The 18,877-nt window shown below is 42.3% G+C and overlaps 1 protein-coding gene across 5 annotated transcripts in view; it reads right to left on the bottom strand.

Annotated features, from left to right (window-relative positions):
* Positions 1–18,877, bottom strand: part of ACACA (acetyl-CoA carboxylase alpha) — a 294,702-nt gene that overhangs the window by 274,343 nt on the left and 1,482 nt on the right. For 2 of the 5 annotated variants that reach the window (XM_073879471.1, XM_073879475.1), the window contains exon 1: positions 689–757. The exons of 1 other annotated variant lie outside the window; for it this stretch is intronic. In XM_073879471.1, coding sequence (XP_073735572.1) covers positions 689–744 — 56 coding nt within the window. In that variant the 5' untranslated portion in view covers positions 745–757. Of the gene's footprint in view, positions 1–688; positions 760–18,877 lie in introns of those variants that run through there. 2 more of the 5 variants (XM_073879476.1, XM_073879473.1) reach the window with 2 other exon arrangements.

Raw genomic sequence — 18,877 nt, 5'->3', positions numbered from 1 at the left:
CAGTGTGTGAATTAGATTAGGTCAATTCTGGAGCCAAGTGAAGTTAGTTAGTTAGTTAGTTAGTTAGTTAGTTAGACCACAGCCAGAATCCAACTGTGTCTCAACACTTCAGCAGCTGGTTTGAGTCTCCAGCATCTTTCATTTGGGTTTCTGCAATAGCCTCCTCCTAACAGGTTTCTCTGCTTTGACCCTTGGCTACCTACAGTCTATTTCTAACAGAGCCGTTCAGTGATCCTTTCGGAACAAAGCCATCCATCACTCTTCTGCTCAAAACCTTGCAATGGATCCCCGTTTCAATCATAATAAAAACCAAAGACCTTAAAGTAGCTTACAAGGCTCCCCATTACCTTTAGAACTTTCCTCATCTCCAACTGCCCTGTGCTCACTCCATTCCAGTCTCACTGGCCTCCTTGCTTCTCCTCTAAAACTGTAACACGTCTGATACACTCACACCACCTCAGGACCTTTACCCTAGCTGCCCCTTCTGCCTAGATCACTGCTTTCCCAGGTGTGTGCTTAGCTAATCCCCACCTCCGTCAAGCCTTGGCTCACTTCTTTTCTCAAGGAAACCAGCTTGTATTGCAGGTTGCCCAGCCACTGCCCCAGCCACTGCCCACCTACACCCCCAGACTGCTCCCTAACCTTGCTCTGCTTTTAGTTTGTTTTTTTTTTTTTAAGTAGCACTTACCTCCTTCTAAAATAACATAAAGTTGGGGCTCCTGGGTGGCCCAGTCGGTTAAGCATCTGCCTTCAGCTCAAGTCATGATCCCAGGATCCTGGGATCAAGTCCTGCATCGGGCTCCCTGCTCAGACGGGAGTCAGCTTTTCCCTCTCCCTCCGCCTGCTGCTCCCCCTGCTTGTGCTCCCTCTCAAATAAACAAATAAAATCTTTACATTAAGTTTACTGTATTTACTGTTGTCTGCTTCCCCCTGTCCTCCCTCAACCCTCCTTCCTCCCTCCTTGGTTCCTTGTTAGAATGTATCCAACAGATATATCCAAAGTACTGAAGCAGTCCCTGGTATAGAATGGATATTCATTTAAAAATATTTGCTTTGGGGCGCCTGGGTGGCTCAGTCGTTAAGCGTCTGCCTTCAGCTCAGGTCATGATCCCAGGGTCGTGGGATAGAGCCCTGCATCGGTCTCCCTGCTCTGCAGGAAGCCTGCTTCTTCCTCTCTCACTCCCCCTGCTTGTGTTCCCTCTCTCGCTGTGTCTCTCTGTGTCAAATGAATAAATAAAAAATCTTAAAAAAAAATCTTAAAAAAAATTTACTTTCTGGGTTGCCTGATGGCTCAGTTAAGCGTCTGACTCTTGATCTCAGCTCAGGTCTTGATATAAGGGTCATGAGTTCAAGCACCATGTTGGCGGCCATGTTGGGTGGAGCCTACTTAAAAAATTTTCTTTCTGAAAGAATGAAATTGAGGAGTGCGTGAAGCTGGGTGGTCACTCCTTCTTCCAGCTCCCTCTGCTTTCCCCAAACCTCTCTCAAAGAAGTTGACTTAAGACTTTATTTAGACAGGGGCGCCTGGGTGGCTCAGTCGTTGGGCGTCTGCCTTCAGCTCAGGTCATGATCCTGGAGTCCCAGGATCGAGCCCCGCATTGGGCTCCCTGCTCAGCAGAGAGCCTGCTTCTCCTTCTGCCCCTCATCCCACTTGTGTTCTCTCTCAAATAAATAAATAAAATCTATAAAAAATAGTTAAGCCTTTAGAACACAGAAAATCAGATGGGACATGGAATCAGATATACCAAGAGCGAAATGGGATTAGTATAAAATATTGGGCCCACAGAGACTCAGATCTCTGTCCCTTTTCAAACATAGTGAGATTGTGTGGGTCTGATTCAAGAAACGAAGTAGAATCCCTGTGCAACTGGGATCCAAAGTAGCCTTTTCCATTCAAGGCAAACGGGTCAAGCAAGGGGTGGATGGGCTCTTTGCTAGTGGGTTATAGGGTCCAACCAATTGTAGGTTCTCATGCATAAATAAATGCACCTTGCTGATACTTTCTGTGTAAATACAATAACTTTTCCTAGAATTGCTGGGTAACAAGGAGGCAAAATGTTGTGTACCTAGAATTAAATTGGGTTTTGTACTAAGCCATCTCCGTGTTGGTACATGAAGGAATACCGATTTGCATCCTCTTTATCGCTCATTTCCTTTCAATCTCTAGGTTGGACAAGATGCTCCCGACTCATCAAGCCCAAAGAAAGCTGCAGGGATCACTACCATCCACGAGACATACTTCTGAAAAGCTCTTTTCTGCTTCACACATGGAATGAAGGATACCACACGGTCTTCTCCCTATCATTAACCAATATTGGCAGGTTCTTGAGAATTCACTCATATCTTCAGCAGGGACATGACAATCAAACAGTAATGCCAGGCCAATGAAGGGAGAGCCTGGGCTTAGTAGTCAGACTTACCCTCATGCCACTGCTACTATCTTAGCCACAAGCCTCTGAGATTCACTTCATCCCTCACGGAAAACGGGTATCTTTTCATCCCATTGGATGAGAACAAAAAGTCTTCCCTCTGAGCACTATGAATGGACCTATTGCTCTCTTTGACAAAAGGTTTAAACATAGTCTCCAAGTGGCAAAACAGCCACCAGTGGGGCACAGTTCACCAAGTCCTCTGTCATCCTCACAGCTGAATTCATGCTCACTGGCTCTCAGCTGGCTGAGGGTGGCGGTTCCTGTCTTCCCAGGCTGATGTTCATAGGGTTTCAAGACTTAGCCTCTGCCCTACATGGAACTATCCACACACTGGTGAGGGAAACATGACCCTAAGCATTCCAGAAGTCCTTCTAAGTCATCCCCAAAGGGCTTAGGGACTGCATATAATAGGACACACGTGAGGTCTCCTGATGATCCACAACTCTTCAAGCAGGCCTGACATTACACCCTAAACCACAGTGCTGAGCTGAATACATTGTGAACAAGGATTCCAGAGCAAAATGATTCTGATGATCTTCCTTACAAAGGCACAGCTCTGAATCAAGTCTGACCTGCTCGAGTAAGAGTCTGGCAAGGAAGCAGAAACAGTGGATGTTGAAGGGAACAGGTTAAGAAAAGGGAACGGCGGGAGGGATAAGACTGGCTTCTCGAGTAATACTGTCACTAAGTAATTCTGTTTTCTTAGTTCTCGGGTAAAAATTAGATACGGATTGTATCCTTCTCTCTTTCACTTCAGGTACTGTCCAAAAAAGTTATTCTCTAAACTATGCCAACAGGGGAAAATATCTCACTCCAAGCTCCAATTTATTATTCAAGCTAAGCCTGGAAGAGATAGAACAGATACAAAGCATGGAATATGATAGTTTTGAAAATACAGGACGTGGAGAGGACAGAACACTGCGGCTGCCATTTGGATAAATGAGCATATTATTTGTACCCCACACTGATTCACGACATCGCCTCCAGTTTATCCTGGGGCTCGGTCTAACATGAGATATGGGGGGGAAAAAAAAAGCTTGCTCCTTCCCAAGACCACTAGGGAGGATGATTAAAAACATTCTATACTTAGAAACTCTTGATCTAGGACTGATGCCTACATTCATCCCCACCCTTCCCAGCCTCACCCACCACAGCATGTCCTTTAATCCAGAAACATGAGGTTCCCTAGGAGATGAAAACTGTGGTAAAGTTTACATTTCTTACATCCTCTGCAAGAGGATGATCTGGGTAACATTTGTACTGACTTTATAGAAATTCACTGATGGAATCAAAATTGTGTACTTTGCTTTGAGGACAATGTGTTTCCTCTGACACAGCAAGGGTCCTCTGAGGCTTTTCTGACTCCCTAATTAGTTAACAGTTTGGAATCCCATACTCTCGAACTGGTAGGGATCTTTGAAAACTGAGAGACGGGACAGACAACAGAAGGGAAGGGAGAACTCTCATGTGGAGTTTGGGATGCGCACTTTTAGTCCCTTCACAGCAAGGCACAGTTCTCCCTGTTGTCACCACTCTAGACTCAGCTGTAGACTCCACTCGGTAAAAGTTGTTTTTTTTTTTAGATTTTATTTATTTATTTGACAGAGAAAGACACAGCGAGAGAGGGAACACAAGCAGAGGGAGTGGGAGAGGAAGAAGCAGGCTTCCCACGGAGCAGGGAGCCCGATGTGGGACTCGATCCCAGGACCCTGGGATCATGACCTGAGCCGAAGGCAGATGCTTAATGACTGAGCCACCCAGGTGCCCCTCGATAAAACAGTTTCTAAGGAGTGCCAATTATTCCGCTGGGAAGTGACAAGCCAGGAAGATTTTTATGGCCAATTCATTCTCATTAAGTTACCACACTTTGTTTTTTGATTATTAAAGGACATTCTCATTATAACAATTTTTAGGAAATGCTGGAAGGTGTAAAGAATAAATGAAAAAACGAGAAAGAAATGATACCTAATCCCCCCTCCCAAAGATAACCACTGTTAATACTTGGATGTATCTCTCTACAGACATTATAAATAAAGACACATGTTTCACAAATCACATCATATTCTCCATACTATTTTAAACCTGTCCTTCTTTTTTGGTTAATACATTACTGTTGTGTTTCCACTTGGCACAGGTAATTTTTTTATTTTTTTAAGATTTTTTTTTTAATTTTTAAGTAATCTCCATGCCCAACATGGGGCTCGAACTCATGACCCTGAGATTAAGAGTCACATGTTCTACTGACTGAGCCAGCCAGTTGGCCTCAGTTGGCACAAGTATTAAGTTGTGCTTTTTTTTTTTTTTTCAAGTCTTAGACTTGAGAAGCGTGGCAGTCATTCTATCTTGGGCTTTAGTGACCCCAAAACTTTCTGATAGGCCCAAAGATTAAGGTGGGTAATTGCTTAGGACAGAAAAGGCACATTCACAGGAATCCTCCAATTTAAACTTTTAAATTTTATTAAAAATTATTAAAAACAATTTTATTGTTGAATCACATTAATAGTTGCAATTGTGTTAAAAGCATAACTTTCTTCAATATAAAGACTTAAAATATATAACAGTTTTATATTTTTTGTCATTTCTTCATTTTTAACCTGTGACTCATTTATATACCTGTGATCTCAAAAAGCAAAGCGACCTAGGACTCCCTGGACCTCTGAAAGGCCTGAGCAGGACATTAGCATCCCTCCTTTTCTGGGTTACTAATCAGAGAGGGACTTAAGGATGGTTCTCCCCTAACCATCCTCTTACCCGACCCTACTTATTTTGAGTCTCTTTGAGCAGTGTTCAGCAGATTCTGACCCAAAGCACTTTTCCCATGTTTCTGTCCAGAAATAGCCATTTTCCAAGGAAGAGTTGCTATGTATACTTAGGACTGGGAGCTAGGAATCCTTGTTTTTTCTTTGCCTTGGACCGGTGGACAGTCTTAGGGCCCCTCCTCACCTCACACTCGGATCCTCCACTCTCAGGGTTCTATTTCTGGGGTTTACACATGCTGCCCCACGTTGCCATTTACCTTTTCCTCTCTACTGCCTGGTTCCTCTGCTTGAAGCCTGTAGTAGCTGTATTAATTTGCATATGTCTATATTACTTTGAATCTGACAAAGCACCATGTGCAGAGCAGACACTCAACACATGTGCTGATAATGTCACTCCACTAAATGGATAGCTGAGGCAGCATAACTGACTTCCTAGAAGAAAATGAGGTAATCTTTACTTTAAATCAAAGCTGCTATTGGTTACCAGGTAAACACAAACCAATGAGAGGCCATCCTAGAACTGTTGGTAACACTTGAATTTATCTCTCTGGACTTATATATATTTTTCTCTCGTATTTCTTTATCCCTTCATCTTTCTCTTCCTGTTCCTTATTCTAACACTTTCCCATTTCCTTCTTTTCCTTTTCCTTAGTGACCTGACTCACCAGTCATCTAATACCAGAAATTTCCCTTAATCGGAATTCCTAGACAACTTGGATCCATGTCTATGGTTAGATTTCAGGTCCCCAAAGCCTTTTTTCTAACTAACCTTCCTTCATGCGGTAGAGTGTAGCAACGGGGGCATTTTGGGCTGGAATATACAAACTTTTACCAGACACTTGTGAATTTGCGCCACCCAGTGGCTGAAGTTCGCTAACTTCATCCTCTGAAAAAAGTGGGCAAAAATAAATGAAAATAAGCAAACGTAAATAAATGTGAAGTCCATATGTATTACTGGCCCAAAGAGGGGTTAAAAAACATTCATAAACGCCAAGATTCTGCCCCATTTTAAGTCTATTTTCTAAAATTTATTTATTTATTTGACAGAGATAGAGACAGCGAGAGAAGGAACACAAGCAGGGGGAGTGGGAGAGGGAGAAGCAGGCTTCCCGCAGAGCAGGGAGCCCGACGCGGGGCTCGATCCCAGGACCCCGGGATCATGACCTGAGCCAAAGGCAGACGCTTAACGACTGAGCCACCCAGGCGCCCCTATTTTCTAAAATTTAAAATAGGAAGGAGAAGGATATGTTCAGAAGTATAGTGTCATGGTCTCCACAGAATAAGATAATGTCCAGAAGACTCTCCAAGGATTTATTCAGGTCATGACTGCTCCCCAATGTACTGGAAAAGAAGAATAAACAGTGCAGGCTATACTATAAATTCCTTATTGCCCTCTAGAAGAACCAAACATTCAACAGAAGAGACAATGAATTTGAAGACTTATAAACTATACATATGATAATACCAGATAGCAGTTTATTTCTTGGACAGTGAATCTTCTTGGGGGCGGTGGTTGCCTGAGTGGCTCAGTTAAGCATCCGACTCTTGATCTCAACTCAGGTCTTGATCTCAGGGTCGTGAGTTCAAGCCTTACATTGGGCTCCACGCTGGGCATGGAGCCTACTTTAAAAAAATAGTAATTGAAATGAATTTTCTCAGACACGTCTTTGTCTAGGACATATGACAAGGAGTAGAATTCATGGGTTATCAGATACATACATCTTCAACTTTGCTAGATTGCATATGTTTTTCCAAAGCAGTTGTACCAAATACGTTCCCCAGCATTAGAGTATTATTCCACTATCTCCCTAACTTGAAAACCAGACTTTAAAATTTTTGCCAATCTTATCTCTATGAAGTAATGTGTCATTGTTGTTCTTATGTATGTTTTCCTGCTTAATAATGAGGTTGAGTTTCCTTCCACATATTTGCATTCAGGTTTTCTCTTGCTTGTTTATAACCTTTCCCCCTTTTTTGGGGAGGGGCGTTGTTAATCTTTTTTTTTAAGATTTTATTTTTAAGTAATCTCTACACTCAACATTGGGCTCAAACTCACAACCCTGAGATCGAGAGTCCCATGTTCTACTAAGCCAGCCAGGAACCCCTGTTAGTCTTTTTTTTTACTGTTACGGAAGTCTGTATTCTTGGCTATATTCTTGGACACTAATTGTTTGTCTGTGAAACATGTTACAATCAAAAGTGTATTTCTAAGATATTATTCCTCAACATGCAGATTTATACATAAAAAGCAACCATCAGGCTCTGAAGCTCTGGGAATCCCATTTGGCTCCAAGTATTTGTTTTGACTTTGGCTTCTATGGCTGCATTTAAAAAGCTGTTTGACACATTAAAACTCCCACAAAACTGAATGTATTTCTTAGAAGGATTTCAAGCACTCCCATCTTGAAGGACTCTGCTTTGCCCAACACATACATGACAAAATAAGGTAGCTGGGTCATGAGATTGTCCAACCCTATTCAATTCTTGATGTCAGGAAGAGAAAAAAAAGCAGGTCTCATGAAGCTACTAGTATCTGTTTTTGTGTTCTTCTTGAAATTAAACCAGCTAAGTAATGCACAGGTTCAATTTCAAGATGATTGATTTAGGTATTTTTTTCCCCAGGCATTTGTGATGACTCCATAGCGTTGAAGAGAATTGCAACCTGCAGGGATAGCTAACCTCCTGGGCCTGTCTTCCACTAAAAAGCACAGAGCTCTCCAGGGTAAGCCATAAAGTACCTTTGCCCAACATTTTTATTTGTCTAAGCATGGGAAAATGAACTTTGGCAGAAGAGACAGTCCATGTGCCAGAGCAACATCACTTTAGGGAAGCGTGGCCTCCTTTTCTCTGTTGCAGATGTCATTGTTTACGCTTTCCAGCCCCTCCTTCCTATCCAGATAGGAAAGAATCTGAATCCCATACCCTCTCAATGAAATCCTTTCCCTCCCCACATACTCATTCTTCCTGGTGGATTACGTTTAAACCTGTCCTCTAACTGTAGACTGTAATAACAGCTAACATTTCATGCACATCTGTTATGTAAGAACAAAAGCTTTGTGTTCTGCTAAAGTAACAGTAGGGAAACAAGTAGATTAAGGAGTGTATCACTGGCCTAAACTACCATACTCTATCTCCCCATAGTTGCTCTCATGCCTCTCTTTAATCTGTACACCGTTCCCCACACTGCAGCCAGAATGAGCTTCGCAACACGCAAATTCGATCCTGTTACTCCTCTGCTAAAAACCATTCAGTGGCTTCCCACCACTATCAGGATAAAGCCCCAAATCCTTAACAAGACTGCTAAGGCCCTGAATAGTCTAGCCTGTCTCCTTCTCCAGTCTCATCTGCCCTCACTGTTCCCCTGACTCTAGCTTCGGCCACAGTGGACTAGCTTCCTTCTTTCTTGCCTCAGAGCCTGTGCTGTTCTCTGTGCCTCTGACACCATTTCCATTCCCTTGCCCCACCTTCCCCTTCCTTCACTACCCTTTGCCTGTTTACCTTTATCTCATATTTCAGATATTGACTCAACAGCTACCTCCTTCACAGAGTCCTCCCTGACCTCCCAAACTCCACTAGGTTTATAGTGTAAATTTCCTCCACGGAATTAATCCGTTTGTAATTGTTCTCCTGTGCCATTTGATGGATGCCTCTCTCATAGAGGTAAGCTACATTGAGAGCAGGCACCATGCCGGTTTTACTTACATTGCGTCCCTAGTCCTAGAGCTGTGTCTGACATGTGTAGGGATTTCATAAATAAGTCCCTTTCATGAAAGGTGAGACAGATAGGGGCTGAGTTGGTTCTCTTCCCAGACTCTCTTTCCTTCAAGGTTCCCAGATCCTAGAAACGTGCTTTTTTCATTTTTTTTTTTTAAGATTTTATCTTAGAGAGAGAGAACATGAGCAGGTGGAGGGGCAGAGGGAGAGGGAGAAGCAGGCTCCCCGTGGATCAGCAAGCCTGACACACAGGCTTGATCCCAGGAGTTTGAGATCATGACCTGAGCCAAAGGCAGACACGCCTAACCGACTAAGCCACCCAGGCACCCCAATCCTAGAAATTTATAATCCATCTTCTTGGTGTCCCCCCTTCTTTTACCATGAGTCACCAGCCTGGTCCCCATCTTACCCTCTGAAGGAACAATTATTATCTGTATTTTATGGATAAGTGAGGGATCAGCCACTTACTTGCCCAAGGTCCCAGAGCTAGTGACAGAGCTAGGATTCCAATGCAGGTAGGTGACCTCAAAAATCTCTACACTCTTAACCACTACATATAAGCCCTGCCAATTACATCTTTCATTGATATTTTTCTTGACTGTTCGACCTCTTATTTTTTTTTCTTTACTTCTTTTTATTAGGATGATTAGCCCCTTGTGATATGAGTTGCAAACGTTCTTCTATTTTGCCACTTACGTTTTGACATTGCTTAAGGTGTTATTTTGTTTGGCAGAAATTGGGAGCTTTGTGTAGTCAAATTATTAATCTCTGCTTTTATGCCTTCTGTATTCCGAATCATAATTAGATTTTCCTTCCCTGGGCCAAGATGCTAACTGAATTTTCTCATATTTTGTTTTCAATTTTTATATTTTTATTTAAATATTTAATCCATTTGGAGTTTATCCTGGTGTGAGGTACAAATTACACTTATTTTTTTCCCGGATGTTATTCAATTGTCCACACCATCTTTTGAGTAGCCCACCTTTATTATATACTAGGTTCCTATATTTATTTTGGTTTACTTCTATATATTCTATTCTGTTATATGCTTGTATAATTGGTACTTTTTCTTTTCTCCAGTGAGCATTTTTTTATGTCTTTTTTTTTTTAAGGATTTTATTTATTCATTTGACAGAGAGAGAGACAGCGAGAGCAGAAACACAAGCAGGGGGAGTGGGAGAGGGAGAAGCAGGCTTCCCGCTGAGCAGGGAGCCCGATGCGGGGCTCGATCCCAGGACCCTGGGATCATGACCTGAGCCGAAGGCAGTCGCTTAACCAACTGAGCCACCCAGGTGCCCTCCAGCGAGCATTTTTTAACCTTTACCTTTGACTTCTCTAATATTTGGCACTGTTGACTAATTCATTTTCTTTGATGTACTTTCAGTGCTATATTGGTTACTGAGTAGGTGAATAAACATGTACTTAGGGCACTAGCAAGTCAGGGGCAGTAAAATAATAATGATGAAGATATACTTGCAGAGGTCACCAGAGGAAAAATCAGAACTTTATTTTGCTGTCCCTACACATACTTTATAGCTTATAATATTTTTATTTTAAAGATTAAAAAATTTTTTAAGATTTTACTTATTTTATTTTTTTTGTAAAGATTTTATTTATTTATTTGAGAGACAGAATGAGAGAGAGAGCACATGAGAGGGAAGAGGGTCAGAGGGAGAAGCAGACTCCCTGCCGAGCAGGGAGCCTGATGTGGGACTCGATCCCGGGACTCCAGGACCATGACCTGAGCCGAAGGCAGTTGCTTAACCAACTGAGCCACCCAGGCGCACAAGATTTTACTTATGAGAGAGAGAGAGAGAGAGAGAGAGAGAGAGAGGAGAAGCAGAAGGGGAAGGAGAGGGACAAGCAGACTCTGTGCTCAGAGTGGAGCCCCACATGGGGCTCGATCCCATGAACTGGATCCCACAATTCATCACCTGACCCAAAACCAAGAGTCAGAAGCTTAAACAACTGAGCCACCCAGACACCCCTAAAATTTTTTTTTAAATAAACTCTACACCCAACATGGGGCTCCAACTTATGACCCGAAGATCAAGAATCACATGGTCTACTGACTGCGCCACCTGTGGCTTCAAAATTTCTATCAGTTTGTGCTAACTCCCTAATCTGTATTATCTGACCTAGACCTTTCCTTTAGCTTTTGAATCTGTCTAGTGAAGGTCACCTGTACATCCTACAGACATCTCAAACTCAGCATATCCAGAACAAAACCTACCCCTTCCCCTTTAGGTCTGCTCTTTGCCTGATGGTCCCTCTCTTGGTGAGTAGCCCATTATCCATCAACTATGCTGGACACTGGAAAATCATTTTTAATTCTACCACTTATTTATCACTTTTCTTCCCCTAATTAATTGCTTTTAAAAAAAGATTTTATTTATTTGAGAGACAGAGCATGAGGGGGGGAGGATGAGAGGGAGATACTGGGAGCCCAAAGTGGGACTCAATCCTGGGACCCCAGGATTATGACCTGAGCCAAAGGCAGATGCTTAACCAACTGAGCCACGCAGGCGCCCTAATTAATTGCTTCTTTAACGCCTTAAATCCACTTCTTCTTCCTCATCCCCATTCCCATGGTGCTAGTTCAATCTCTCATCATCTCTTACTTGGACTGCTGAGCCCCCTGGCCTTTCATTTTGCTACTTTTCAGTCCACATCACTGCCAGAGAGATTCAGGTCTAAAACTCAGATGAGTGATAACACTGCTCCCCAACTCAAAATGCTTCACTGGCTCTCCACGGCCTCTGAGTAAAGAGTCAAACCCACTACGGTCTGGCCTCTGTCTACCCATATCGTGTCATGTACAGTGGCCCTCCTTTCTTGTTCTCTGTACTCCAATCATATGGACCAGCTGGCCACCCTATTTCATGCTTCTGTCCTTTGAATAATTTATTCCTTCTGCTTGGAATTTCCTTCCCACTCCTCTCCAAGACTTAACTCATCACTTTCCAGAGACTTACACCTTAATTCTCCCTACAATTGACTAATCTCTTCTTGGAGCCTTTAGTATACCTAACACATCTCTGATATAACACGTATTATCTTGTATTGTAATTATTTTCATGCATATGTCTCCCCAACTGGACACTGAGCATCTTTAAAAAAAAAAAATTTGAGAGAGAGAATGCAAGCACATGAGGGGCAGAGGGACAAGCAGACTCCCTGCTGAGTGTGGAGCCTGATGTGGGGCTTGACGCAGGGCTCGATCCCAGGACCCTGAGATCACGATCTGAGCCGAAGTCAGATGCTTAACCAACTGAACCACCCAGGCGCCCCTGGACAATGAGCATCTTTTTGAGAGCAGAGACTATTTTATTAGTCTTTGAATCTCTAGTACCTGGCATAGTCCTCATCCTAGAGTAGGGCTAAAAAATGTTTGTAAGGTAAAGGAATGAACACATAAGAATGTTCTATAAGTGGGACGTCTGGGTGGCTCAGTCAGTTAAGCATCTGCCTTCAGCTCAAGTCATGATCCCAGGGACCTGGGATTGAGTCACACATTGGGCTCCCTACTCAGTGGAGAGCCTGCTTCTCCCAATGCCTGCTACTCCCCGTGCTTGTGTTCCCTCCCTCTCTCTCTGACAAATAAATAAATAAAATCTTAAAAAAAAAATGTTCTAGGGGCGCCTGGGTGGCTCAGTCATTAAGCGTCTGCCTGTAGCTCAGGTCATGATCCCGGGGTCCTGGGATCGGGCCCCACATCGGGCTCCCTGCTCAGCGGGAAGCCTGCTTTTCCCTCTCCCACTCCCCCTGCTTGTGTTCCCTCTCTCTCTCTCTCTCTCGCTGTGTCTCTCTCTGTCAAATAAATAAATAAAATCTTAAAAAAAATGTTCTAGAAATTTCAAATAAAAAGATATGTTCTGTAGGTTGACTTGTAGAAGACTAATAGGCTGTCTGTCTGAAGGCCTCTCAGGCTGTTTTACAGGCTTAGAAACCCAAATTTTCCACACACAGAGAATGGTCCCATTATGTAGGAGCAGATTCACACTAACCAAGCTTGTATGTAAATTTATCAATTTATTAATTACAATTAGTAATGTAATTGTCATAAGTACAAAAATACTATTCTCTGTATAACTAGCGTATCCTGAACCTGAAGGGAAGCTACATTATTCATGCATAATTGTTTGTACTCTACATGGAAGAAAAAAAAAACACCTAGTTCTTGAGGGGCAAAAAAGATCTTTCTTTAAATATATAAAGTACAGGTAGACATACAGTACATAAACAGATATCTATCTGGCATATCTGTAGTATTAAAACTTCAATGGGGGAAGCAATTCAGGCTCTTCAGGGCTGACAGTCATGATAAAAAGCCTGAGAACACCAGTTTAACTCCCATACTGATTCTTTCTTAAGGAATCAGAGTTAGCGGGGTTAATTCTAAAATTCAGATATTTGATGGCATTAGGCTGATATGGTGTCTCTACAATATCACAGCCTATAACAGGGCGATTATACATGAAATTCATTGGCCAAGACTCTTTTCCTTGAATGCGCACTCAGAAAGTCGCTTCCATAGGCTTCAAACTTCCATTACTAATGCCTCCCTCTTTCAGGATGACTTTCTCCCTTTGGATATACTATACATATTTGGTATTTCCCAGGAGCCAGTCCACTTCCTGAAAGGGATCCATCATCTTCTGAGGTTGTATAAAGTAGTGGTTACAAGTTGGAGACAGAAGTTTGAATCTTTACTATGCTACCTGTTTACATTCTCTGAGCATCAGTTTCTGTATCAGTAAAATGGGAGTGACAACACCTCCCTTAATGGGTTTTTAAGGACTAAAATGAGAAAAGATACATATATAAAAAGCCTTGAACAATAGTTACTTTTAGTACCAAATTAGGATGAGAACCCTGCTGTGTCATTTTGAAAGTGTATTTGTGTGAATGCATGATTAAACAGTAAAGACTCAGGGAAAACTGTTGTCCTTGGTATGATTATAGATTCTAGGAAATTAATAAAGTGAGTGGACAAACACTAAAAAATGTGTTTTGCTGTGTAAAAATAACCAATTAGTCATTTATGGAAACAGCTTAACATTTAAGGCCTAATTATGCAGCACAATGACAATTACATATATCATTAAATATGCATCAGATTAACCTTGTTATACGTTTTATTTGATTATAATAGGAAAGTATTCATTCTGTATTCTAAGGAACAGTCTTAGAGTTAATTGCTCACAATGCCTAAGTCTGTTCACTATTTACATTAAGTAAATGGGACATAGCTCCTGAGTTTGTTCTGCACTAGAGGTAAAGCTGGATTATCCATCCTTGTTGGCAAGTATGGATTTGTTCTGTGACCTAGGAGATAAAGTACACTCCCTTACTTATGTATAGTAAGGTACTAAAGAAGCAAGCAGCAAAAGAAATTCTATTTAATTGCTCAGTGTTCTAGAAACAGGTTTCTAGTAGGTAGATAGGATTCAAATAATGAAAAAATTCTAATGTTGAACACCGGCTAACCTAGTCTCCTACAACTTCTAAACAAGCCCAGGGTCATCCTATGGAGCACTTCTAGAATTAGAATCACAATTATAATTTATTTGACTCCCACCATGAACTAGGTATTTTATATATATAGTCATATCCTTACAAAACTCTTATGAATTAGGTATTATAATTTTCATTTTACACACGAGAAAAAAGGCACAGAAAGATAGTAACTTGCTTAAATACTTGAAGGTGGTAAAGGGTAGTAGTTAAATTTTTCGGATAAACAGGAGTTACTCAGCAACAATATATTCCTAGTTCACCTAACTTTTTGGATTCTACCCAAAGCCTGGTGACTCACGAGACAGATACTCTGCACTTTATATAGATCAAAAAGAAGTCAGGATGGTGAGGAAGAGGCAGAAAAGATGGGTAGCAAAAGCCTGGATTCATGGACACTCTGCTTAATGGCTACGGCATTATGAAAATCCTGATACCTGCTAACCTTTCAGTTTTAAAGAGTCAGAGGTAGTTTATTAGCTACATTTGGCCAGATTTGGCTTTCATCCTGGCTGTGCTACCTAGTAACTAAATGACTCTGGGCAAGTGGTTTTCCCTTTCTGAGCCTTATTTTCCCTTATTTGTAATGTAGGATGCAGCAGGGCCCTTTAGCAAAAAAAAATTTTCCCTCTTGTTCACCTCTGAGATCTTTAGGGCCCTCTTCCTTAATGCAGAAGCAACCCAGACATGCCACCATGTGGAGAAATGTCTATATAGACCTTATATTTCTGTAAATAGATTAGCAGGACTGCTTCCACCTTTCCTCTGCAGACTGGTCACAGTTGAGGTGGATCAAGTTAAATAAGCAGTCTAGGAACCATCTGGAAAGAAAAGGATTGATTCCTTAACTCCTTTGATGAGGGTGGTCACAAAGAGAGAAAGATAGAAGGTGGAGTGAAGGTGCAGGAAGGAGGAAAGCAACGCTCCTGAATGCAAGACTCCGCAGCAGAGCCTGAGGAGGCTAGAACCAGTCCTGAACTAGGCCACAGGGGAGCCTGTGCTTCTGGGAAAGTGACTTAGTGTGTGTGAACTCACACTGCTGAGAGCTAAGAGCTGTAATCCTTGAGGCTCATGTCTTTTGTGGGGTGAAACCCTCTCTTCTGAGCGTGTCACAGGAAGATCCCTTGCCTTGAAGAGCCCTTGTAATTGGCAAAAGACTCTGCTCCAGGACCTAAATCTCTGGCTAACTTACATGTACTAGGTATACCTCAGAGCTTAAAGGAGAGGAAGTTGAAACCCAGAAGAAAGCACAGACTTTTAGACTTTCTGTTTTTATCTATTTGTATACCAGACTACAAAGAACCACCTCACTTAGAAAAAATATAAGTATTAGATGAGATAAAGTTTATAAACTCTTTCAGCACTCAGGACGAGTAACTAGAAATGATAGAGAATCATTTCCACAGGGAGGGAACTCAGAAAGTACACTTCTGATTCTAAACACAGCAGCTTTACAGCTGAAGAGGAGCTGTTGGCATATTCTGGACTCAGTCAGTGGCAGCTACATTACAATCCCTGGCAGGAGGATACAATTTTCCCTGCTGGGTTTCAAGTTCAAAGGCCAGTCTCCTCCGTTAAGAATGGAAGGGCTTGGGGAATGCCTGGGTGGCTCATTCGGTTAAGCGTCTGCCTTCCGCTCAGGTCATGTTCCCAGGGTCCTGGGATCAAGTCCTGCATAGGGCTCCCTGCTAAGCAGGGAGCCTGCTTCTCCCTCTGTCTGCCGCTCCCACTGCTTGCACTCTCTCTCTCTCTCTGACAAATAAATAAATAAAATCTTTAAAAAAAAAGAGAGAGAGAGAGAGAATGGAAGGGCTTGGGGTGCCTGGGTCACTCAGTCAGTTAGGCATCCTACTCTTGATTTCTGCTCAGGTCATGATTTCAGGGTCATGAGATCAAGCCCCATGTCAGGCTCTGTGCTGGACATGGAGGCTGTTTAAGATTCTCTCTCTCCGGGGTGCCTGGGTGGCTCAGTCAGTTAAGCATCTGCCTCTGGCTCAGGTCATGATCTCAGGGTCCTAGGACTGAGCCCTATGTTGGGCTCCCTGCTCAGTGGGGAGTCTGCTTCTCCCTCTCCCTCTGCCCCTCCCCTCTGCTCATGCTCTTGCTCTCTCTCTCAAATGAATAAATTAAAAAAAATTTTTAAAGATTCTCTCTCTCCCTCTGCCCACCCCCTTTTCTCTCCCTAATATATATGTATATTAAAAAGATGTTGGGGAGGGGGGCAGGGGGATAGGTTAGCCTGGTGATGCGTATTAAAGAGGGCACGTTCTGTGTGGAGGACTGGGTATTATGCACAAACAATGAATCATGGAACACTACATTAAAAACTAATGATGTAAAAAAAAAAGATGTTTTTTAGGTTCCTTTAGAGACATGTTTAGTGAGGGGAGAAAGAAGGCACTTAGTCATCTCTGCTATGACAAGTTAAGTACAAGGTGCTCTGGAAGCCTATTGGAAAGTACTTAACCCAGAGTTTGGGGGGTCAGGAAAGATGTTCCTGAGGAAGTGATGTCTAAGTTGAAGTGGAGACACCTTGGCAAAGGTAGCCTGGAAGTAACAGTACATGAGGGGAAATGGAGGTACTTCTGCCTGGCTGGGGAATGAAGAACAAGATGGGGAGGTGCTGACAAAGAAATATGAAGACACTAGACCCTGAAGAGCCTTCTACAAAGACTGACCATTTAATTTATCGTACAAGCTGAGATCGACCTACTTTTCATTTTTTCTTTTTTTCTTCCTTCCTTTTCTTTTCTTTTTGAGATGGAGAGAGAGGTAGGGGTTGGGGCAGAGGAAGAGGGAAGAGAGAATCTTAAGCAGGCTCCAAGCCCAGCAAGGAGCCCAATACAGGGCTTGATCTCACGACCCAGAGATCATGACCTGAGCAGAAATCAAAAGTCAGACGCTTAACCAAATGAGCCACCCAGGCGCCCCCAAACTGAGACATTTCTGAGAGTGAAATGAGACAAGATTACTAATTATAAGGGACAACAGGAGTCAACCAGGACTGTCCTGAGCAAATTGGGACTTCTGGTCACCCTATTTATTTTTAAAGATTTTATTTATTTGACAGAGAGACATAGCCAGAGAGGGAACATAAGCAGGGGGAGTGGGAGAGGAAGAAGCAAGCTTCCCGCTGAGCAGGGAGACTGATGCGGGGCTCGATCCCAGGACCCTGGGATCATGACCTGAGCCGAAGGCAGATGCTTAATGACTGAGCCACCCAGGCACCCCAGGTCACCCTATTTATAAATCATGTTCAGGTACTTGGACCTCCAGTGAAAGCAGGTATCTCTTCTCTTTTTACTTTATACATTTTGCCCGAGTGACTTCATCCATACCTTTGCCTTTACTTGCTCATTTCACAAATATTTGTCCAGGATGGACTTAAGGGCACAGAAGTTACCAAGAAGACAAGACATAGTGTCTGTTTTCAAGTTCTGTCTAAAGAAGACACACATCCAAAGAAACAGTTCTGATACAGTTATACACCTTGAAGCTCTAATACATATCTAATATATATCATTTCCACTCAGATTGCAAAACAAATCCAAAACAGAACTTTTAATTTCTCCTCCAAATCTGTTATTCCTGCAGCTGGTTTTACAATTGATGCCACTATCCATTACATTGCTAAAGGCAAAAACCCAGAAAAGCACTGCCTTAAACAGTGTTACCCTTCCTCTCACTGTGCATTTTAATTTCTCCACATCTTAAGCACAATGACTAAATTGGGGCTAAGAATTCTAATGAGGGCCTAACATCAATTGAAGCAGAGGGTAATTTTCAGGTGCTTGAATGCTATGTTTTTAACGAATAGATCCCAGTGTTAATGTGGGATTGTTTTTTCCACAATAAAACAACACTGATGACTCATATTCAATTTGTTGACAATCATGACATCCAGATCTGGATATATGCCCTAGCCAGTCTCAAGAAACTTCAGTTTAGGCGAGAAAGACATGAAGACAAGTCCTCAAGTGTCTGACCCTATCTCCTCTTTGTGGAGATGAGTGGTTGCAGAGGTATAAAGGTGTAGGTGAAACACCAATGTTGATTAACTGTTGAACGATGGCTGTATAAAAGGACAATTAATGCTTTAAAGAGTAACTTTAATGTTTCTACCATCTTATTCTCCACACAGCTGCCAGACTGATCCTTTTAAAATAAATCTGATTACTTCCCCCACCATACACCAAGGAGTCATTCACGAGCCATCTCTGCAAAGAAACTGCTCTAAAAGACATAAAATTCGAATCCACCCTCCTTGGCAAAATAAGTTTTCCAAATTGTTAAACCCTAAAAAGAAGTCCCCCCCCGAAAAATCCAATTACTCCTTCGCTGTCAACCTTTGCATGGTACTCTACCACATCCCCCCAAAATCCAAAGTCCAACCGTGGCTTACGAGATGATGCATGATCTGGTTTCTGCCTGTTTCACAACTTATTTCTCTAATTT

Source organism: Callorhinus ursinus, unplaced genomic scaffold (genome assembly GCF_003265705.2).
Source record: "Callorhinus ursinus isolate GAN/ISIS: 27379988/994484 unplaced genomic scaffold, GSC_fseal_2.0 scaffold34, whole genome shotgun sequence".
Classification (NCBI taxonomy): Eukaryota; Metazoa; Chordata; class Mammalia; order Carnivora; family Otariidae; genus Callorhinus; species Callorhinus ursinus.
The sequence above is the reverse complement of the archived record's forward strand: the minus strand, read 5'-3'. Positions and strand labels throughout refer to the sequence as shown.